The sequence below is a fragment of the Terrapene carolina genome, unplaced genomic scaffold (genome assembly GCF_002925995.2).
Source record: "Terrapene carolina triunguis isolate 2854851 unplaced genomic scaffold, T_m_triunguis-2.0 Scaffold67, whole genome shotgun sequence".
Classification (NCBI taxonomy): domain Eukaryota; kingdom Metazoa; phylum Chordata; order Testudines; family Emydidae; genus Terrapene; species Terrapene triunguis.
Window position 1 is genome coordinate 25,923,811 of NW_020664418.1, and position 15,225 is coordinate 25,939,035.

The 15,225-nt window shown below is 40.9% G+C and overlaps 1 protein-coding gene across 2 annotated transcripts in view; it reads left to right on the plus strand.

The window, feature by feature from the left end:
* The first annotated feature begins 731 nt into the window (after positions 1-731).
* Positions 732-15,225, plus strand: part of ALDH1A2 (aldehyde dehydrogenase 1 family member A2) — a 73,112-nt gene continuing 58,618 nt past the window's right edge. The window contains exon 1 of one of the 2 annotated variants that reach the window (XM_029910770.1): positions 732-768. Coding sequence is in view for 1 of the 2 variants with exons in the window: in XM_024204926.2 (XP_024060694.2) it covers positions 2,767-2,883 (117 nt within the window). In the remaining variant the exon portion in view is untranslated. Of the gene's footprint in view, positions 769-2,760; positions 2,884-15,225 lie in introns of those variants that run through there. The other variant, XM_024204926.2, reaches the window with a different exon arrangement.

Below are 15,225 nucleotides of genomic sequence, written 5' to 3' on the forward strand. Positions count from 1 at the left end.
TTAAGGCAGTTTATAGAATATATCACTCATATGATAAAGCGCTGGCTCCGTGTTTTCAATGTGGCATTATAAACTGCATTGCTAAATTTTTGAAATCACTCATTCAAATTGTCACAGCTTGACAGTCCTGCCTATCCTATAAAAAACACAAAATTATGAAGCCATCTTCACTGGGACAAGAATAAAGAAAAGAAAGAAGCTAGACAAATATATTTGGACCTTCCTTTTTTGTTACTGAGCTGGAACCGCTACTGTGGGTGAATTCACAGATTAGCGCTGTGGCCTATACACCACTAAAGTCCCACATTAGCCCTAACATGACATATACCTTTTGCTGGCTCTTTGCGGAGGAGTGAAGTTCACCTTGTGTCCTTACATAACCCCTTTTGACACTCTATATTTGTATTTGCAAATTGTCCATGAACTGTGGCCATGTTTGTACAACAAAGAGCAACAAGGATTTGTGGACTCTGCAAAACCAGAATGTCCCCAGATTCTATTGTTTATTCTTAGCTAGTTCAATGAAAAGAATAACCTGCTCTTTTCCTGGTTGCTTTGATGTGTATTCTTTGTCTTCAGTTCCAACAGACGGCGATAGTTCTGCTGGGGGAGCTGACTATGGATATGAGCTACGTGGCCCAGCAGAGGGCAGCAGGCTAACAGAAGATGTTGCTGCCTGTAACCAGGTATCTGCTGCCGGCTGCTTTCTTCGGAGGATATTTGGTTTGCATTTATCACTGTCACACCCTGAGATCCAGCCTCTTTGATGTAAGTAGCCGCAAAAAAGCGAGGCGATTTTGAGAAAATCGTTACATGCTGAGAATAAAGCTGGGAGAGATAGAAGGGAAAAAACACCAGGACCTATTTAAAAACTCTGGTTCCCAAATTGCAGCAGCCTGTGAGACCAATGCAAGAAGAGGCAGGGTCCCTTTTCTGCAAAAGTATATGATGGGGGAGTGGAGATCCGTTTGGTTAGATCGCTTGAAGGGGAGGGAGGAAGGAGGATAAATAAAATAACTGGCAGATGAGAACAAGAGGCTGGGTTGTGCAAGGAAACCCCTTTCCTGTAGTGGGGTGTGATGCAGGTAGGGCCAGGGGAGCAGACCCCGATCTAAAAACAGATTAGGAGGGAGGCCAGTTCTAAAGAAACTTTGGGGGTGTGCCCTGTTGTTGTCCCTCTAATATCCTGCCACCAACACGGCTACAAGTTGGGTGAGGTAATATCTTCTTGGTCCAACTCCTGTTGGCCAGAGACAAAAGCTTTCCAGCTTACACAGAAGGAAGAGCTCTGTGTCAGCTCCAAGCGTGTCTCTCCTCAACAGGAGTTGGACTAATAAAAGCTATTACCTCACCCCACCTTTGCTAAGGGCAGGGCAGTGTGGGAAGAGGGGGCTGTTTCCTAGTAAAGAGGCAGGACTACCCGCATCTTCACTGGTATCAATTCCCCTATATTCTCCTAAGGTGGAAACAAAACGTGTGTCGGCGTGCGTCTGTGCTGTGCCCCTCGGGGGGTACTTTGGTGTCTGTGTATATAAAAATAGTGTATGTATCTGTGTGTGTATGTCTCTGGGTCTGTGTGTGTATCTCCGTGTATGAGTATATCTGTTGGTGTGGATTTCTGGGTATGAGTATCTGTGTGTCTCTGTATATCTGTCGGTATATATATCCATGCCTCTCTGTGTGGGTCTATCTGTCGGGGTGTATCTCTGGGTAGGAGTATCTCTGTGTCTCTGGGTATCTGTCGGTGTGTATCTGTGTGTACATCCGTGTCTCTCTGTGTGGCTCTGTCTGTCGGGGTGTATCTCTGTGTGTGTGTATCTCCCGCTGCCTGCCTGTAGCTCTGTCTCTCCGTGTGTGTCCGTGTGTCTGGCTGGCTCTCCCTGCCCTACCCCGGCGGAGGGCAAGCAGGGAACTGAGCCGCTGCTCGGCGCTCTGGGCTGGGAAGGAAGCTGCTGTTGGCACAGGGCTGAGCCTGTCCCGCGGAGCTGGACCAGCAGCTGCTCCGGCCCCGGGCTGTGGGAAATGTTCCCCCGGCTGTGTGGGCTGCTCCGTGCCGGGACCGCGGTGTCCTGTGCACAGGGGTGGCCCGGCCCCTGGCGCGGGTGTCCGCTGAGCCGTATCTGCGGGGGAGGGCTGCCCCGCTGGGGCCGGGGCTCGTATCGCTCTGTCCGGCCCCCCTTGGCAGAGCGGCTCTAATGAGGTTCCCAAGTGCCCCCTGCGGCCGGGCGGCGGAGAGCCTGTGCGCCCCTCAGAAACCCCCTTTGATTTCCGCCGGGCTGCACCTAGCACCCGGCTGCTAATTCTCCTGCCATTATTGCAGGGAAATCCTGGGGCATTTCCCCCGCAGCCAGCGGCAGCCCCGGCATCAGAGCGCGCTTCACGTGGGTGCCTGGCTGCTGGCTACCCGGCCGATGGGTGAGAGCCGGGGGGAGCCCGCTCCGGCTCCAGCCTTGGCCGAGAGAAGAGACCTGTTGAGCGCTGATCTCCTGCAGTGTCTGCCAGACTTGGGCTGAGGCTGAGCGGCTGATGGAAAGAGAGAGCATTTTAATTCTATCAGCCTAGGTAGGATGGACCTGCCCCCCTGCCTCTGCCCTCATGGCCAATAAGAAGAGACCCGGCTTGACACCTGCCTATATACAGAGGACGAGAGCAAAATCTTCAGCACTGATCTGTGCAAGGGGGGGTGGGGGGAGGAAAAAAAGAAAAGGGGGGGAAAGTCCAGGTCAGATAAGTGGGGACGTTTGTACTATAAAACCCCCAAAGACTATGACTTCCAGTAAAATTGAGATGCCAGGAGAGGTGAAGGCAGACCCTGCAGCTCTGATGGCATCTCTGCATCTGCTGCCTTCTCCCACTCTCAACCTTGAAATCAAATACACCAAGGTAAGTTGTGTTCATTTATTCTGGCAGGGAGCTCACAGCTTTCCCCCCAGAAGAGGGATTTTGCTTAACATCGGTTCCAATCTGCCCTAACCGACTTCAGTGCAGAGATAAAAAACTGCCTTGAAACACTAATAAAGGAAACGGATTGTTGTAGCCCTGTAACCATCTGGAAAGCCAAAGGATAATAGAAAAGCAAATGAGATTTGCTGAGGTTGGCTGTACCATATCTATGCTTTAAATGTTTTCCACAAAATTGCTCAGTTTTATTTTCAGTGTAGCAGTCAGTGCTTCCCTTATACATTTCAGTTGCTCCTGATGGAAATCAGAGGAAGTTATATATACTTATACTTCTCAATCAGAAAATAAAAATGTTTTCTTTCTTGAAATGGTCCATGTACCCCTGGGACTTTTTTACAATTCCTGGAGGGCTCTTAATCCTCCCAGGTTGTTACAGCCTTGAAACAGGTCTCTTGACTAACTTCCTCAATATCTGAGTATGCCCTTGAAATGACATTGTTTAGAGGGCAAATTATCTTAATATTTAAGACATATAGTGTCATATTATATTTTCATTAAGGCATGGTTAAGAATTATCCAGTTGGGTCACTGTAGATACATGCTCAGGATTTCTATATTACATTATAGAACTGAACAGTTTCCAGAGGCTAAAACAGGCTTTTAGACCAGTCGTTTGTAAATGCAAGTTCAATTTTTAAATTCGTTTTTATGTTTTGAATCTTTACACCTTTAGTACCTTGAACTGAAGTATGTTTTCATTTGTGCTGGAGAAATATCAAATGCATTGTATAAATAAATTTCAATGTTTAAGATCTTATTCCTAATTACTGAGTAACTTAATAGGAAAAGAAAACACATGGACATTAGAAAAAGGCGATAACATTTTTATCTACTGGAAATACACCTTCAGGTGTCTTAGCGCTGATAGGAAACCCATGTTGGCCAATCCATTGTAATATTTTCTTTTCAATTATCACTTTAAAAGCTTTTTTGTCTTTCTTTTTTTTAAGATAGTGCCAAAACGAATTTGTTCTCTAATTTGTTAGTTTTTCCATGTTTTAGAAGAATTTTTGAGGGGAAACTCAACTACTTTAGACTTCATAATTTTTTGAGATATATAAATTAAGAGTGCGTATATTTGTTTGTTTATAATTTTCCAGAAGGTAATTTAAATGAAAATAGAAAAGTATGTGGGTATTTGAGGGTGATTGGTGTGTCGTTGTAAGGATGATGATATTGAGCAAATATTTTGCATGAATTTTATTTACCGCTTAAAGTTATTAGTTATTGTATTATAAAATGTGTGTCAGGTATTATGAGTACTCCGAATGATGTTGTGCTTATCTGAGACAGTTTGTATAGTAATTGTGTATACATTTCTCAACATTATGGAACTGGGAAATTGGTTTAAAAATCTTTCTAAAGTATAATGCAAACTTGTGAGTGGCCACGTGCCTCTTTTTTGTTTGAAAATATTACCAAGGAATATAAACTCTAATAATTTAGAATGAAAATGCCATAATCTCAGAAGTGTGTGAGATCTGACAGATTTTAGCCTAATGGTTGAAGTAAGAGAGTTCATTTTTCAGTATTAAAGCAACAACAAACATGTTTTACCAGAATTTGAAATATCAGGTAACTCGTGATTGCCCTTGAAAAAAGAAGTTTGGTATAGAAAAGGTATCTTTAGTATTTTATTTGGCATGTTTTCTGTCTCTGTTTTTCTGTCTGTCTCTATCTCTTTCTCCTCCCCCTCCCTTTTCTTTCTCTCTGCAGGAAAGACAAGTGATTTATAGATAATTGGAGTCTTCAATTTGGAGTCTTGTCTTGGGCATGACTTTTATCCAGGATCCACTTTCCCACCTATTACAAAGAAAAACAATCAGAAATGAAATAATGGATTGAAACTTGATTCTTTCATTTGGGGGAGGGGTCACTTCATGTCTTAAGTGACAAACAACTTCCATAAACAATAAATAATGCTAGACTAAAGCACTTTACAAAAAACTTGTAAAATCAGACATCTGTAAGCATTTCCAGCAGCCTCTCTCCTCCTGCTTGTTAGCTGAGACCTTTAAACACACAAGCAGCGCTCAGAATTCTTGAACTTCTTATTACAGTTCTCTCTGAATGTAAAGTCTTAACCATTTGGGAGTTAATTCTTTACATAAAATAAAGGTATTCATGGTAATACAGAGAAATTAAAGTTATTTGAAAATGTTTTTTCTAGTTAAGGATTGCATTTCTGCTGTGTTTTAAATTCTAAATTTGAAAAATGCTTAGGAAATTTTGTTGTCTAAAAGCTATTAGACTTCCAGGGAGCCTTAAGTCAGAATCAATATAGATTTTAAAAATGTGCATTGAAAGAAAGTATCACTTTTTTACCTAGAAATCTTTAAAATAGTAGGACGTATATTATTTTCCTAGGAAAATACCACACTCTTAAGGACCATTGGGTGACATACAAAAAATAAACACTGCTTGTCTTTGTGTGTTTAAAGTTGGGTGTATTTCCACTAGTTAGCAATCAAATATCATAAAATTGTTTCTTAACATCATTAAATGCTAGATGTAGTGAAATGAATCAGCAGAGAATGTTTGAGTTCTATCACATATACTTTTGCTCCATGCTTTGGAACATGCACACTGTACATTTCTTCACTGATCAGGAAAAAATTTTTTTGCGATGACTGTCAGTTTCCTGAGGCACAAATGCAGTTATCTTTTAATGTATGCTGTAGTTTACTCTGAATTCCATCCTCAGAAGGGAATGTAGTCTTATTTTTAAAAACTAGTCATAGAAATATATCCCCCTAGATCAGGCACTATAGAAAATGACTAATTTAATATGTAAATAATAGAAAAATGCTGGAAGAGAAACAGCCAGATTCTGTCCAAATTTAAACAAGATTAATATCCACATGTAGACAGGCTTACAGGTTTAAGGTTAAATATCTCCCTTTCTGGTGACACCCACTGGAACTGCTATGTGCAAGACACTCAAGATTTTCATTATAATTATTATTTTTTAAACCTGTTCTTCATTTCTGAGCCCCATATAAATATGTTGGGAGGGATCATTCCCCAAGGATCACCAGAGAGGAGGGTCTTCCGTTCTTGCATAGAAGCAAAGTCATTCTACAGTTCTGTTTTTCTGCCTTCCTCATCCCCCTGCTCCAAACCTGTGGAGACCTCTGTCAGTCCAGGGATCCATGTGTAGGGAGGGGGCAGGCAGGAGGGAATGCCAGGCTGATACACACCCTCTCCCTGGCAACAAGCAATCAATCCAATTGTGCCATCTCCATGCTGGGAACTCCTCTAAAATGGGGTGTTCCAGGAGCATCAGATGTTGAGGGAAGCCACAGCAGTGAAGCTGCAGTGAAGCCATGCCGTCTGGGCGTTCTGAGCATGTAGTGGAACCCTGGAGGTCTGTGTGCATCTGTGGGGACTCTGTGGGCTCCAGAGTCTGAACCCCTTTATCATTTGATCTGTTCTTCTATCTAGTGTTTAAAAATAGACATGGAATTATTCCAATGGAACTATTTCCCCTTGCAGAGTTTTCCTCCCCTAAGGCCACCTCTGGTGTTTTTTTCTGCAGGAATTCTTCATCTCTTGCTGTTGTGTAATCAACCCTGTTTTATAGACAGGACTTCTGAAGTTAGTTTTTAACTAATAAAAAAACCCTAATTTGAAAAAAAATGTGTTGATCCAATAAACACTGGAAAAATACCAGAAATGGTTACTCAATTTGTGTTGACTTCACCCCTTTCCCAGTGTAGTTTGTTATTATATGGGCAATACTGCTGGTCCCTGGCTTGTATCTACATGGAGCAGTAATGGGGATTATGGGGATGTGATTTCTAATGTGTTGCGCATTAATTGGTCTGTGTAGTCCCTGCTGGTGGGCACTAAAGGTTCCCTACTGCACTTTAACATAAATAGAACCTCAGAATTATGAACACCAGAATTACGAACTGACCAGTCAACCACACACCTCATTTGGAACCGAAAGTATGCAATCAGGTGGCAGCAGAGACACACACACACACAAAAAGGCAAATGTAGTACAGTACCGTGTTAAATGTAAACTACTAAAAAAAGGGGGGGGGAGTTTAAGATTTGACAAGGTAAGAAAACTGTTTCTCTGCTTGTTTAGTTTAAATTAAAATGGTTAAAAGCAGAATTTTTCTTCTGCATAATAAAGTTTCAAAGGTGTATTAAGAATGTTGAATTGTAAACTTTTGAAAGAACCATAACGTTTTGTTCAGAGTTCCGAACATTTCAGATATCAGAGGGGTAGCCGTGTTAGTCTGGATCTGTAAAAAGCAACAGAGAGTCCCGTGGCACCTTTAAGACTAACAGATGTATTGGAGCATAAGCTTTCGTGGGTGAATGCCCACTTCGTCGCATCGTCACCCACGAAAGCTTATGCTCCAATACATCTGTTAGTCTTAAAGGTGCCACAGGACTTTCTGGAACATTTCAGAGTTACGAACGACCTCCATTCCCAAAGTGTACATAACTCTGAGGTTCTACTGTAGTGTCATTTGAAACAGTAAAAAGAACAGGAGTACTTATGTTAAAGCTCAGTAGGGAACAAATGCACCGAACGCTAAACCAACGGTTCAATAACAAGGATAAAGCTTAAATTAACACGTAAGTCATTTTTATACATATAATAAAAATTAAAGTAGATCCTTCTTAGTCAAGAATTTTGGGAAGTATCTCCACAAAAAATCTTCATTACAGTATTAAAGAGAGACTCCCAAAAACCTGATTTTTGGACATCTACACAGAACTCAAAAATTGCTAAAAATAAACCTCAAAATATAAAATTAATAGATCCTGTTAAATAGAAGCCCTATGTGCAGAGCATTGTCATAGTGATTTTAATAAGTCACATTGACGTGAAAGGACAGGGTGGGGTAGAGTGTTTTGAGCAGGAATAAAGAGCCAGGACTCCTGGGTTCCTTTCCCAGCTCTGCTTGTGTGACTTGGAGTGACCAGCTTCACCCTCTCTGTGTTTCACTTTACCTCTGTATAATGGGGATGATAATAGTCAAGTTGATGTTGAGTTCTAATTCTTGTTTGCATGGCATTTTTAGCTTGAGCTTGAGCAAATTAGGTCCCTTGAGATCCTCTGGTAAAAGGACTGTAACAGGATGAAGTTGCTTTATTACGAAAGGAGTGAGTATATAGTTCTATTAATGGCTCTTTGTTCAGAAAGAATTATACATTAGGATTAGGTGAATAGACTGATGGCCATATTAAACCTGTAACAGGGATCGTCTTCCACTCCTAAACTATAAACTAAATATAGGCCAGTTACAGTTCAGACAATTTAGCCAAACTGTAAGTCCAGCCCTACAGTAAAGCAGTAAAATTACACAGTTTGTACTAGGGATGGGCAAGCGACTTCTGGTGAAATAAGAACTGAACAGAAACATTTGAGCTTCCAAAAAAGTAAGTGTTTGGGTTTTTTATTGGTTGCTACTAAATTCTCTTGCCCGTCTCCACTCCGTGACATTGCTTAGAACCCTTTTTCTGCTTTTTTTGCTTGCCGGAGATTCTCAGAGTAATTTCTTGACCAAAATTCAGATTAGGGGTGGCAGGGAAGATGATTTATTTAGAATAAGTGAATGTGTTGAACTGAAGCAGAAAAAATTCAGGTGAGTAGATTTCTCCCCAGCTATCTTTATCCTTTCTGGTAGCAGATCCTCTTTGGGTTGACGTGTCTTGTTTCATATTCATATTAGCTGGCTAATTTCTTGTAGATTTCGTGGTAGAAGTTGCTCTCAGGGAAGTATTTGAATGGGAAGGGGTTAGGGGCCTTGTGGGTCAGCTCAGCTGGAAGATTCCAGGAGTAGGGGGTGCCTGGATGAAAGACAACCAGAGATGGGATCTGAGAAGTGGACAAATGGAATCCCTCAGTTCCTCTGTCCAGAGGGTTCAGGTTGCAGAGATGCTGCACTCTGTGATGCTTTTCTCTCTGCCAGCCTGGGTCGGGGGTCGGCTACAGCTCTGCCAGTCGGCTCTCTGTGCCAGCATGGACTGGCAAAGTAGCTATTGGATTTGATGCTATGTGGATCCACAGGCCTAATCTCTCTGCATTAGGAGTATGCTGGAACTGACCAGTGGACCAACTGGTATGTAACAATCTCTCACTGTGACCAGGTCTAGATGTTTCAGAGGAAGGCGCACTGAACTGTGCAAAACTACATTGTGGTCTAAAGGGGAAATTTCTTCCTGACCTTTGAAGCTTGAGTTTAGACAATATAATTGAAAATGCTATTATTTTCATATAAATGTCTTTATCTGTTCTTAGACTCATAGAAGTTGGAGACTGAAAAGGCCTGTTAAGTTAGTCAGTTAATCCATCTGCCCGGCAATGCAGAATGCCCTCCCCACTCCTTAATCAGATCCTATACATGTTATTATCTGCAATAAACTGAATATAGTATTCCAGGCGAACACATTAATTCCACTGTATATATCTTCTTCTGTTCACTTCTTTGTGCTGCACATTAAGAGATGTCTTCAATTAACTGTCCACAGTAATGCCTAAATCTTTCTCCAGAGGTTACAACTAATTCACATTCCATTAATTTTGTACTAGTAATTTAAATTCTTCCTTCCAATGAACACTATTTTGCACTTACCTATGATGAATTTCATCTGTTGTATTGTTTTCCAATTACCTAGTTAGGTTAGATCCTGATGGAATTTCTCACAATCCCTTCCAGTCTCTTGACTACTTTGAATATTTTTTATCTGCAACCGATGCACCTCACTGTTAATGATCTAGTGAACAAAGATATTGATTGCCACTAGTCATAGTAATGATCTTGGGGCACCTTTCTATTAACCTCTTTCCACAGTGAGAATTGTCCATTTATTTCCACTCTTTGCTTCTTATCTCTTAACCGGTTTTTAATCCATGACAGGACTTTATCTCTCACCATGTGGTTACTAACTTTCCTTAATAGCTTCTTGCGAAGGATTTTATCGTCAAAAGCCTTTTTAAAGTCTAAATAAATTATAATCACTGATTCTTCTCTGCCCATCATTTGGATAATTCTTTTCAAAGAACTCTTAACGGGTTACAGAGGCACAATGGTAGAATCTATATCAGTTTGCTCATATAGCCAAATGGTTCATAAAATATCACCGTTTTTTATGATTTTTTATGATTTTTCTCAACTATTTTTCCTTGTACTGAAACAAGACATTTTGCAATTTAATTTTTCATCACCTCATTTTTTTAAATGACTGTTTTTCATTTGTTTGTTTTAGCTTTTCCAGTATAAGAGTACCACTTCCTCCCTGAAGCAAACAAAACTAAAAGCACAGATTCAGAGACAAAGATACATAGCTCAAGAAAATGAAAGATTGCATAGGCCAATGTGACTAATTTATTATTATAAATCAACATGGATGCATCAAAATTCAATCTGGCTGAAAGAGATGCATTGTGACAGTCAAATCGTGTATTTATAGAGAACTATCACTATAATGGGGCTATGTAAAGACAAGGTATTTTTATTTATTATCAAAGAAAGTCAATTTCTTCAGCAAATTAAAGCTCTTGAGCACTTTCATGCTGTTTGCATATAAATCTCCCTCCACCTTCTCCTTTGGAGAGGCATCCTCAGTCAAGTGATGTGGGGTACCTAGGAACAAACACAAATAAGTGGCTAAATTGACTACTTAAAGACTTTTAAACATTATTTGTATTTTATATAATATATTAAAATGATGTAGCTTAAAAAGTGATTGCTTTTTAAGGACCGAATCCTGCATTATTTGCACACTCATTATTAGTGAAGGGCTGGCTGCTCTGATTGTATATGAGCAGCTTGTTTCATCCGGAACACAAGAATTTCCGTACGTGGGAATAAGTCAAAAATCATAACAGCCCTGGCCAGTGTTTTCTGTTATTTTTAATAATGATCTACACTATGTGTAGATAAATGTGACATTTATTTAAATTAATACAATGTGGTCAAATTTTTAGTGCACAAACAATTTGTTACTTAAATATGCAGTACAAATCGCTACATCAAAGTGAAACAAAGTCAACACTAAAATATTCTCCAACAACAAAAACAGAATTCCTCCAAATTCACTCCAAACCCTGCCCAGAGGGTGCCTGGTGAACTAGATTTTGCAACATGACCTAAAAGTCAATGCATTCAGGTGTTGCTGGACTGAAGTAGGAGTAGTTTTCAGAGGGGAGCGTCCTTCAGTGAAATTTCCCTGACACCTGATCTGCTCTCAACTTTTACAATAAAATACAAGGAGAGAGGCAATCTCTAGAATACACAGGAATTAATCCATAAAGCAATTAGTAGGTCACAGTCAACATTCTAAATTGCACTTAGAACCTAAGTGGAAGCCAATGTGACCTATTGAACAGAGGTATAATGCAGTCCCTGCACACAAATATATGCAATGGGCCACATTTTAATCCAGCTGCAGTTTTCATGTGGTCTTCAGGTGTAGCCCATAGTAGAGTAACTCAATTGCAGGAATCTATGCTGAAGGTGGTAAGGGCATGGAGAATCGTAGTGAAGTCCAACTCTGAATGAAAAGGTTGCCACCTCTTTGCCAAGCTCAGATGAAAAAAAAAAGCACTCTTCGCTGTTCTCTGGACATCCAGCAGCAGGCAATGACTGAACATTCCTAAAATTGCAAACGTGGGTAATAAAAAGTGCCTTTCAACACAAAGAATCTCCAAACACACCTCTCTCTATAAAATACTTTATCCATCGCTGAAGTGAATCCACTTCTGGGGTGCAACACATTAGCTGCGTAACAATGCAGAGCAACACAAGGCAACAGTTTGAGACCGGAAGTGAAAAATACTAGCGTCAATTGAATTTGGAGAGGATTTTAGGAAGGTGAAATGTAATTACCCAAACTAAAATGTGACCATAATACAAAGGCTAACAACCCTAGCCTCCCCCTGCTCCCCGGGTGAAAAATGCCACAGGATTTTAAATGACAGTGTTTGGTCAGGACCTCAATTCTTCATTTCATCTGAAATATGACATCCCTAGCAGCACCATGCTGGGGCATTGTTTCAGTCCTGGCTCAGTGGGAAGTATGCCACATACTAAATCACCAACTCCACTTTTAGGAGCACCCTGGGATTTCCTAGGAGGTTTCTCATGCAATTACTGGCCAGGCCTCAGCCTGATTAGGTTGTGAGATTTGAGGTAGGTTAGCATTTGGGGCTGCTTGTAAGATCTCAGAATTAATCTCTTTGTAACATATATGAAATGGTGGCACCCTTGACTGATAGGTTGTTGTTTAAATAGAGTAATAAAGAGCAGTCCCTAGGACAGGTATTTCCCCATTCTCTTCTGTGGTGAAGACTTATGACCCCCCCTCCTCCAGGCCCCCATCTTTTAATTTAGGCCCAGACTGCCTAGAAAGTCTCCTAGCTTTGTGTGCTTCCAGATATGGGTATTCAACTTGAGACACACAACATCAGGGGCCAGTTCTGAAAATGTCAGTCTTAGCTTAGTCTGTGGGCTCCTTTATTCTCCCGTTCACAGCCAGGTTGTCTTGTGATCCCGCTGACTCTCCTAAAGCTGCTTTAAAAAAAAAAAAATTCTACACTTTATTTTTAATTTTCCTTTACATCTTTGGTATTTTCTCATCAAATACCTCAAAGCAGTTTTCTAATTTCCATTTTATATCTTGCTGCCTCTACATTTTATGTTCTCTTCTATTAGCATCACTTAGGCAGGATTGCTTTTGCTTTTATTAAGGATATTTTTTGGCCTGCTTAAACCCTTGTATCTTTCTGTTTAACCATCCCATTTATTTTCTTGTCTCTTTGCTTCCTTTTTTTGGCCTTGGGAATGCAAATCTTCTGTGACTCGTATACATTCGTAAGCCTCCATGCTGATTCTATGGATTTTAATTTCCTAACTTCAAGCAGGAGGTTTCTAACTTCCTTCCTTTTCTTAAAAAAAAAAAAAATCCCCTCTTGAAGTTTTAGTATCCCAGAGAGTAGTGCTTCTTCATGTGATCCTCTCCTGCAATGATGTTGAAATTATTTATGTGGTAACTGTTACTCAATGGTTCAGCTACAATTACTTCTTAAACCAACTCCTGTGTGACAGGACTAAGTCAAGTGTGGGTTAAAATATAGAGAATTATTTTTTTACACTCTCTTTCACAGCATAATATTCACTTGGGTAATATGTGATTATTATTCTAATAGCTTTTATTGCCTCCCTGTTCTTTTTCAAATTTAACTTCATGATTATTGTTCTGATCCAGAGGTCAGGACTATGCCCCTGCTATTGTGTTTGTATTTTATGACCACAGATTTGTATCCACCGCTGAGTCTACCTCAGAGTCTTCTCTACCCAGACATTTTCGTTCAATAGAATTCATGGAATTCTTTATGTATGGGGCTACTCCCCCCATCTTTGCAGCCTAACCTGTCCTCCCTATGAAGTTTATAGCTAGAAATTATGGTATGCCACTGATTATTCTCACCCCACCATGTTTCAGACATGCCAGGGTTTTTTTCTCGCAGTGAGACAGTCCAGATCACCCATTTTTCTCTTAAGCTTTTTGCATTGGTTTATAGGCACTTGTACTTTTATAACTGTAAGATGACTTGGATGAAAGCTGCAGGCTGACCAGCTGAAAAGCCTACAAAGCCTCTTCAACTAGATCACTATGGCATTTCCTGAGACATAGGACCTACTTCTCATTTACCACCCTGGCAGTGAAAAGGGTCTTAAAATGGAAGTAAGTTATATTTACAGCCACTTTAAGCCCCCTTTATGCTGCCACAGTGATGTAAAGGGGCTTGGTGTAAATGAGAATCAGGGCTCATGGACCTGAAAAGAGGCATTTTATTTTGCATTCTGAAATCTAACAAGAGTTTGTCGTCACTGCTCTTTCTGACCCGTTTTAGAAGTGCCTTCCTCAGATCCCAGCACTTGCCACTGTGCATCTCCACCAAGCACCAATTTACCTTATCATACGAAATCTCTATTTCCTCCTAATTGCTTTGAATACTAATCAACATTGCCATCCGTATAGGTTAACTTAATGGAGTGGGTAGAAACGAACAGTGTAATAGGCTGTTCACCTGTTCAAATCAAGGAAAAAGGAGAGCTTTCTTTAATGGTTCCCTCTTCTTTCAGGCTGGAAAGTGTGGTTCTACCAATTTCTGTACTGGGGCACCCTGAAAGCTCTGACAAGAACTTACAGCTCCTGAAGCTAACAAAGGGGCTGATCCAAAGCCCCCACAAGTGAGCGAGTCTTCCCATTGAGTCCAGAGGAGTAGGCCCAAATAGGACCCAATAACTGAACCCAGGATCATCCTGTTCAGAGACCTACAATGGTCTTCACTTGTTTAACGTTGTTTTTATTTAATTGTAATTTTTGCAAACTTAAAATACCCGATCCAGCTGTTTTTCTTCCTAGGTACCTGAGGTGCTGAGGCTACCATTACACTGTGTCTGTGGCATAGCTTAATAAGATTTCAGCCCTGACTTCTCCGTCACCCATGAGGCTTTCTTGGTCTTTCCTTCCTTGTCTCTACCATAATTCCCCAGCCACTTCTACTAAGGGTCTGATCCAAAGCCCATTGAAGTCAATGGGACTGTCTCCATTGACTTCACTGAACTGGAGCAGGCTCTAATTCCCCACCTGTACTTTTTAGGCAAGCAGCCCAGGTCTCAACCGGCTGTCTGAGACTCCAGAGCAACATGTCTGTGCAGTGCTAACCTGGTCCTACTGGTCTGAGCCCTTTGATAGTTCATTTTAAAACCATTTGTTATTTTGGTAAAGACATTTTTACCTAATGTCATTCCTGTGCAATAAATAATACTCAGCACTTTCCCTCCAAGGATCTCGAAGCTTCTAACAAACATCAATTACTTCAGCCTCCCACCATCCCCGGGAGACTGGTGAGTGTTAGGTCTGTTTTACAGCAAGGGAAGCTCAGGCCTGAAAGGTGGTCATGGTGATCAAGGTTATACAAGTCAGTGTTAGAGTCAGGATTCGAATCCAGATCTCCTGACTTCCCCATCCCTCACTGCATCAATTAGACCATGTGCTTTCCTTGTCTTTGAATAGAGAAATGGCATATTTTAAATAGTCCAAGCAGCGAGTTCTCTAAATTACTCCCTCTGCAGAGATGCATGAGTATCAGAGACCTCAGAAAAAAGAACAGGAGTACTTCTGGCACCTTAGAGACTAACAGATTTATTTGAGCATAAGCTTTCGTGGGCTACAGCCCACTTCATCGGATGCATAGAATGGAACATATAGTGAGGAGATATATATACA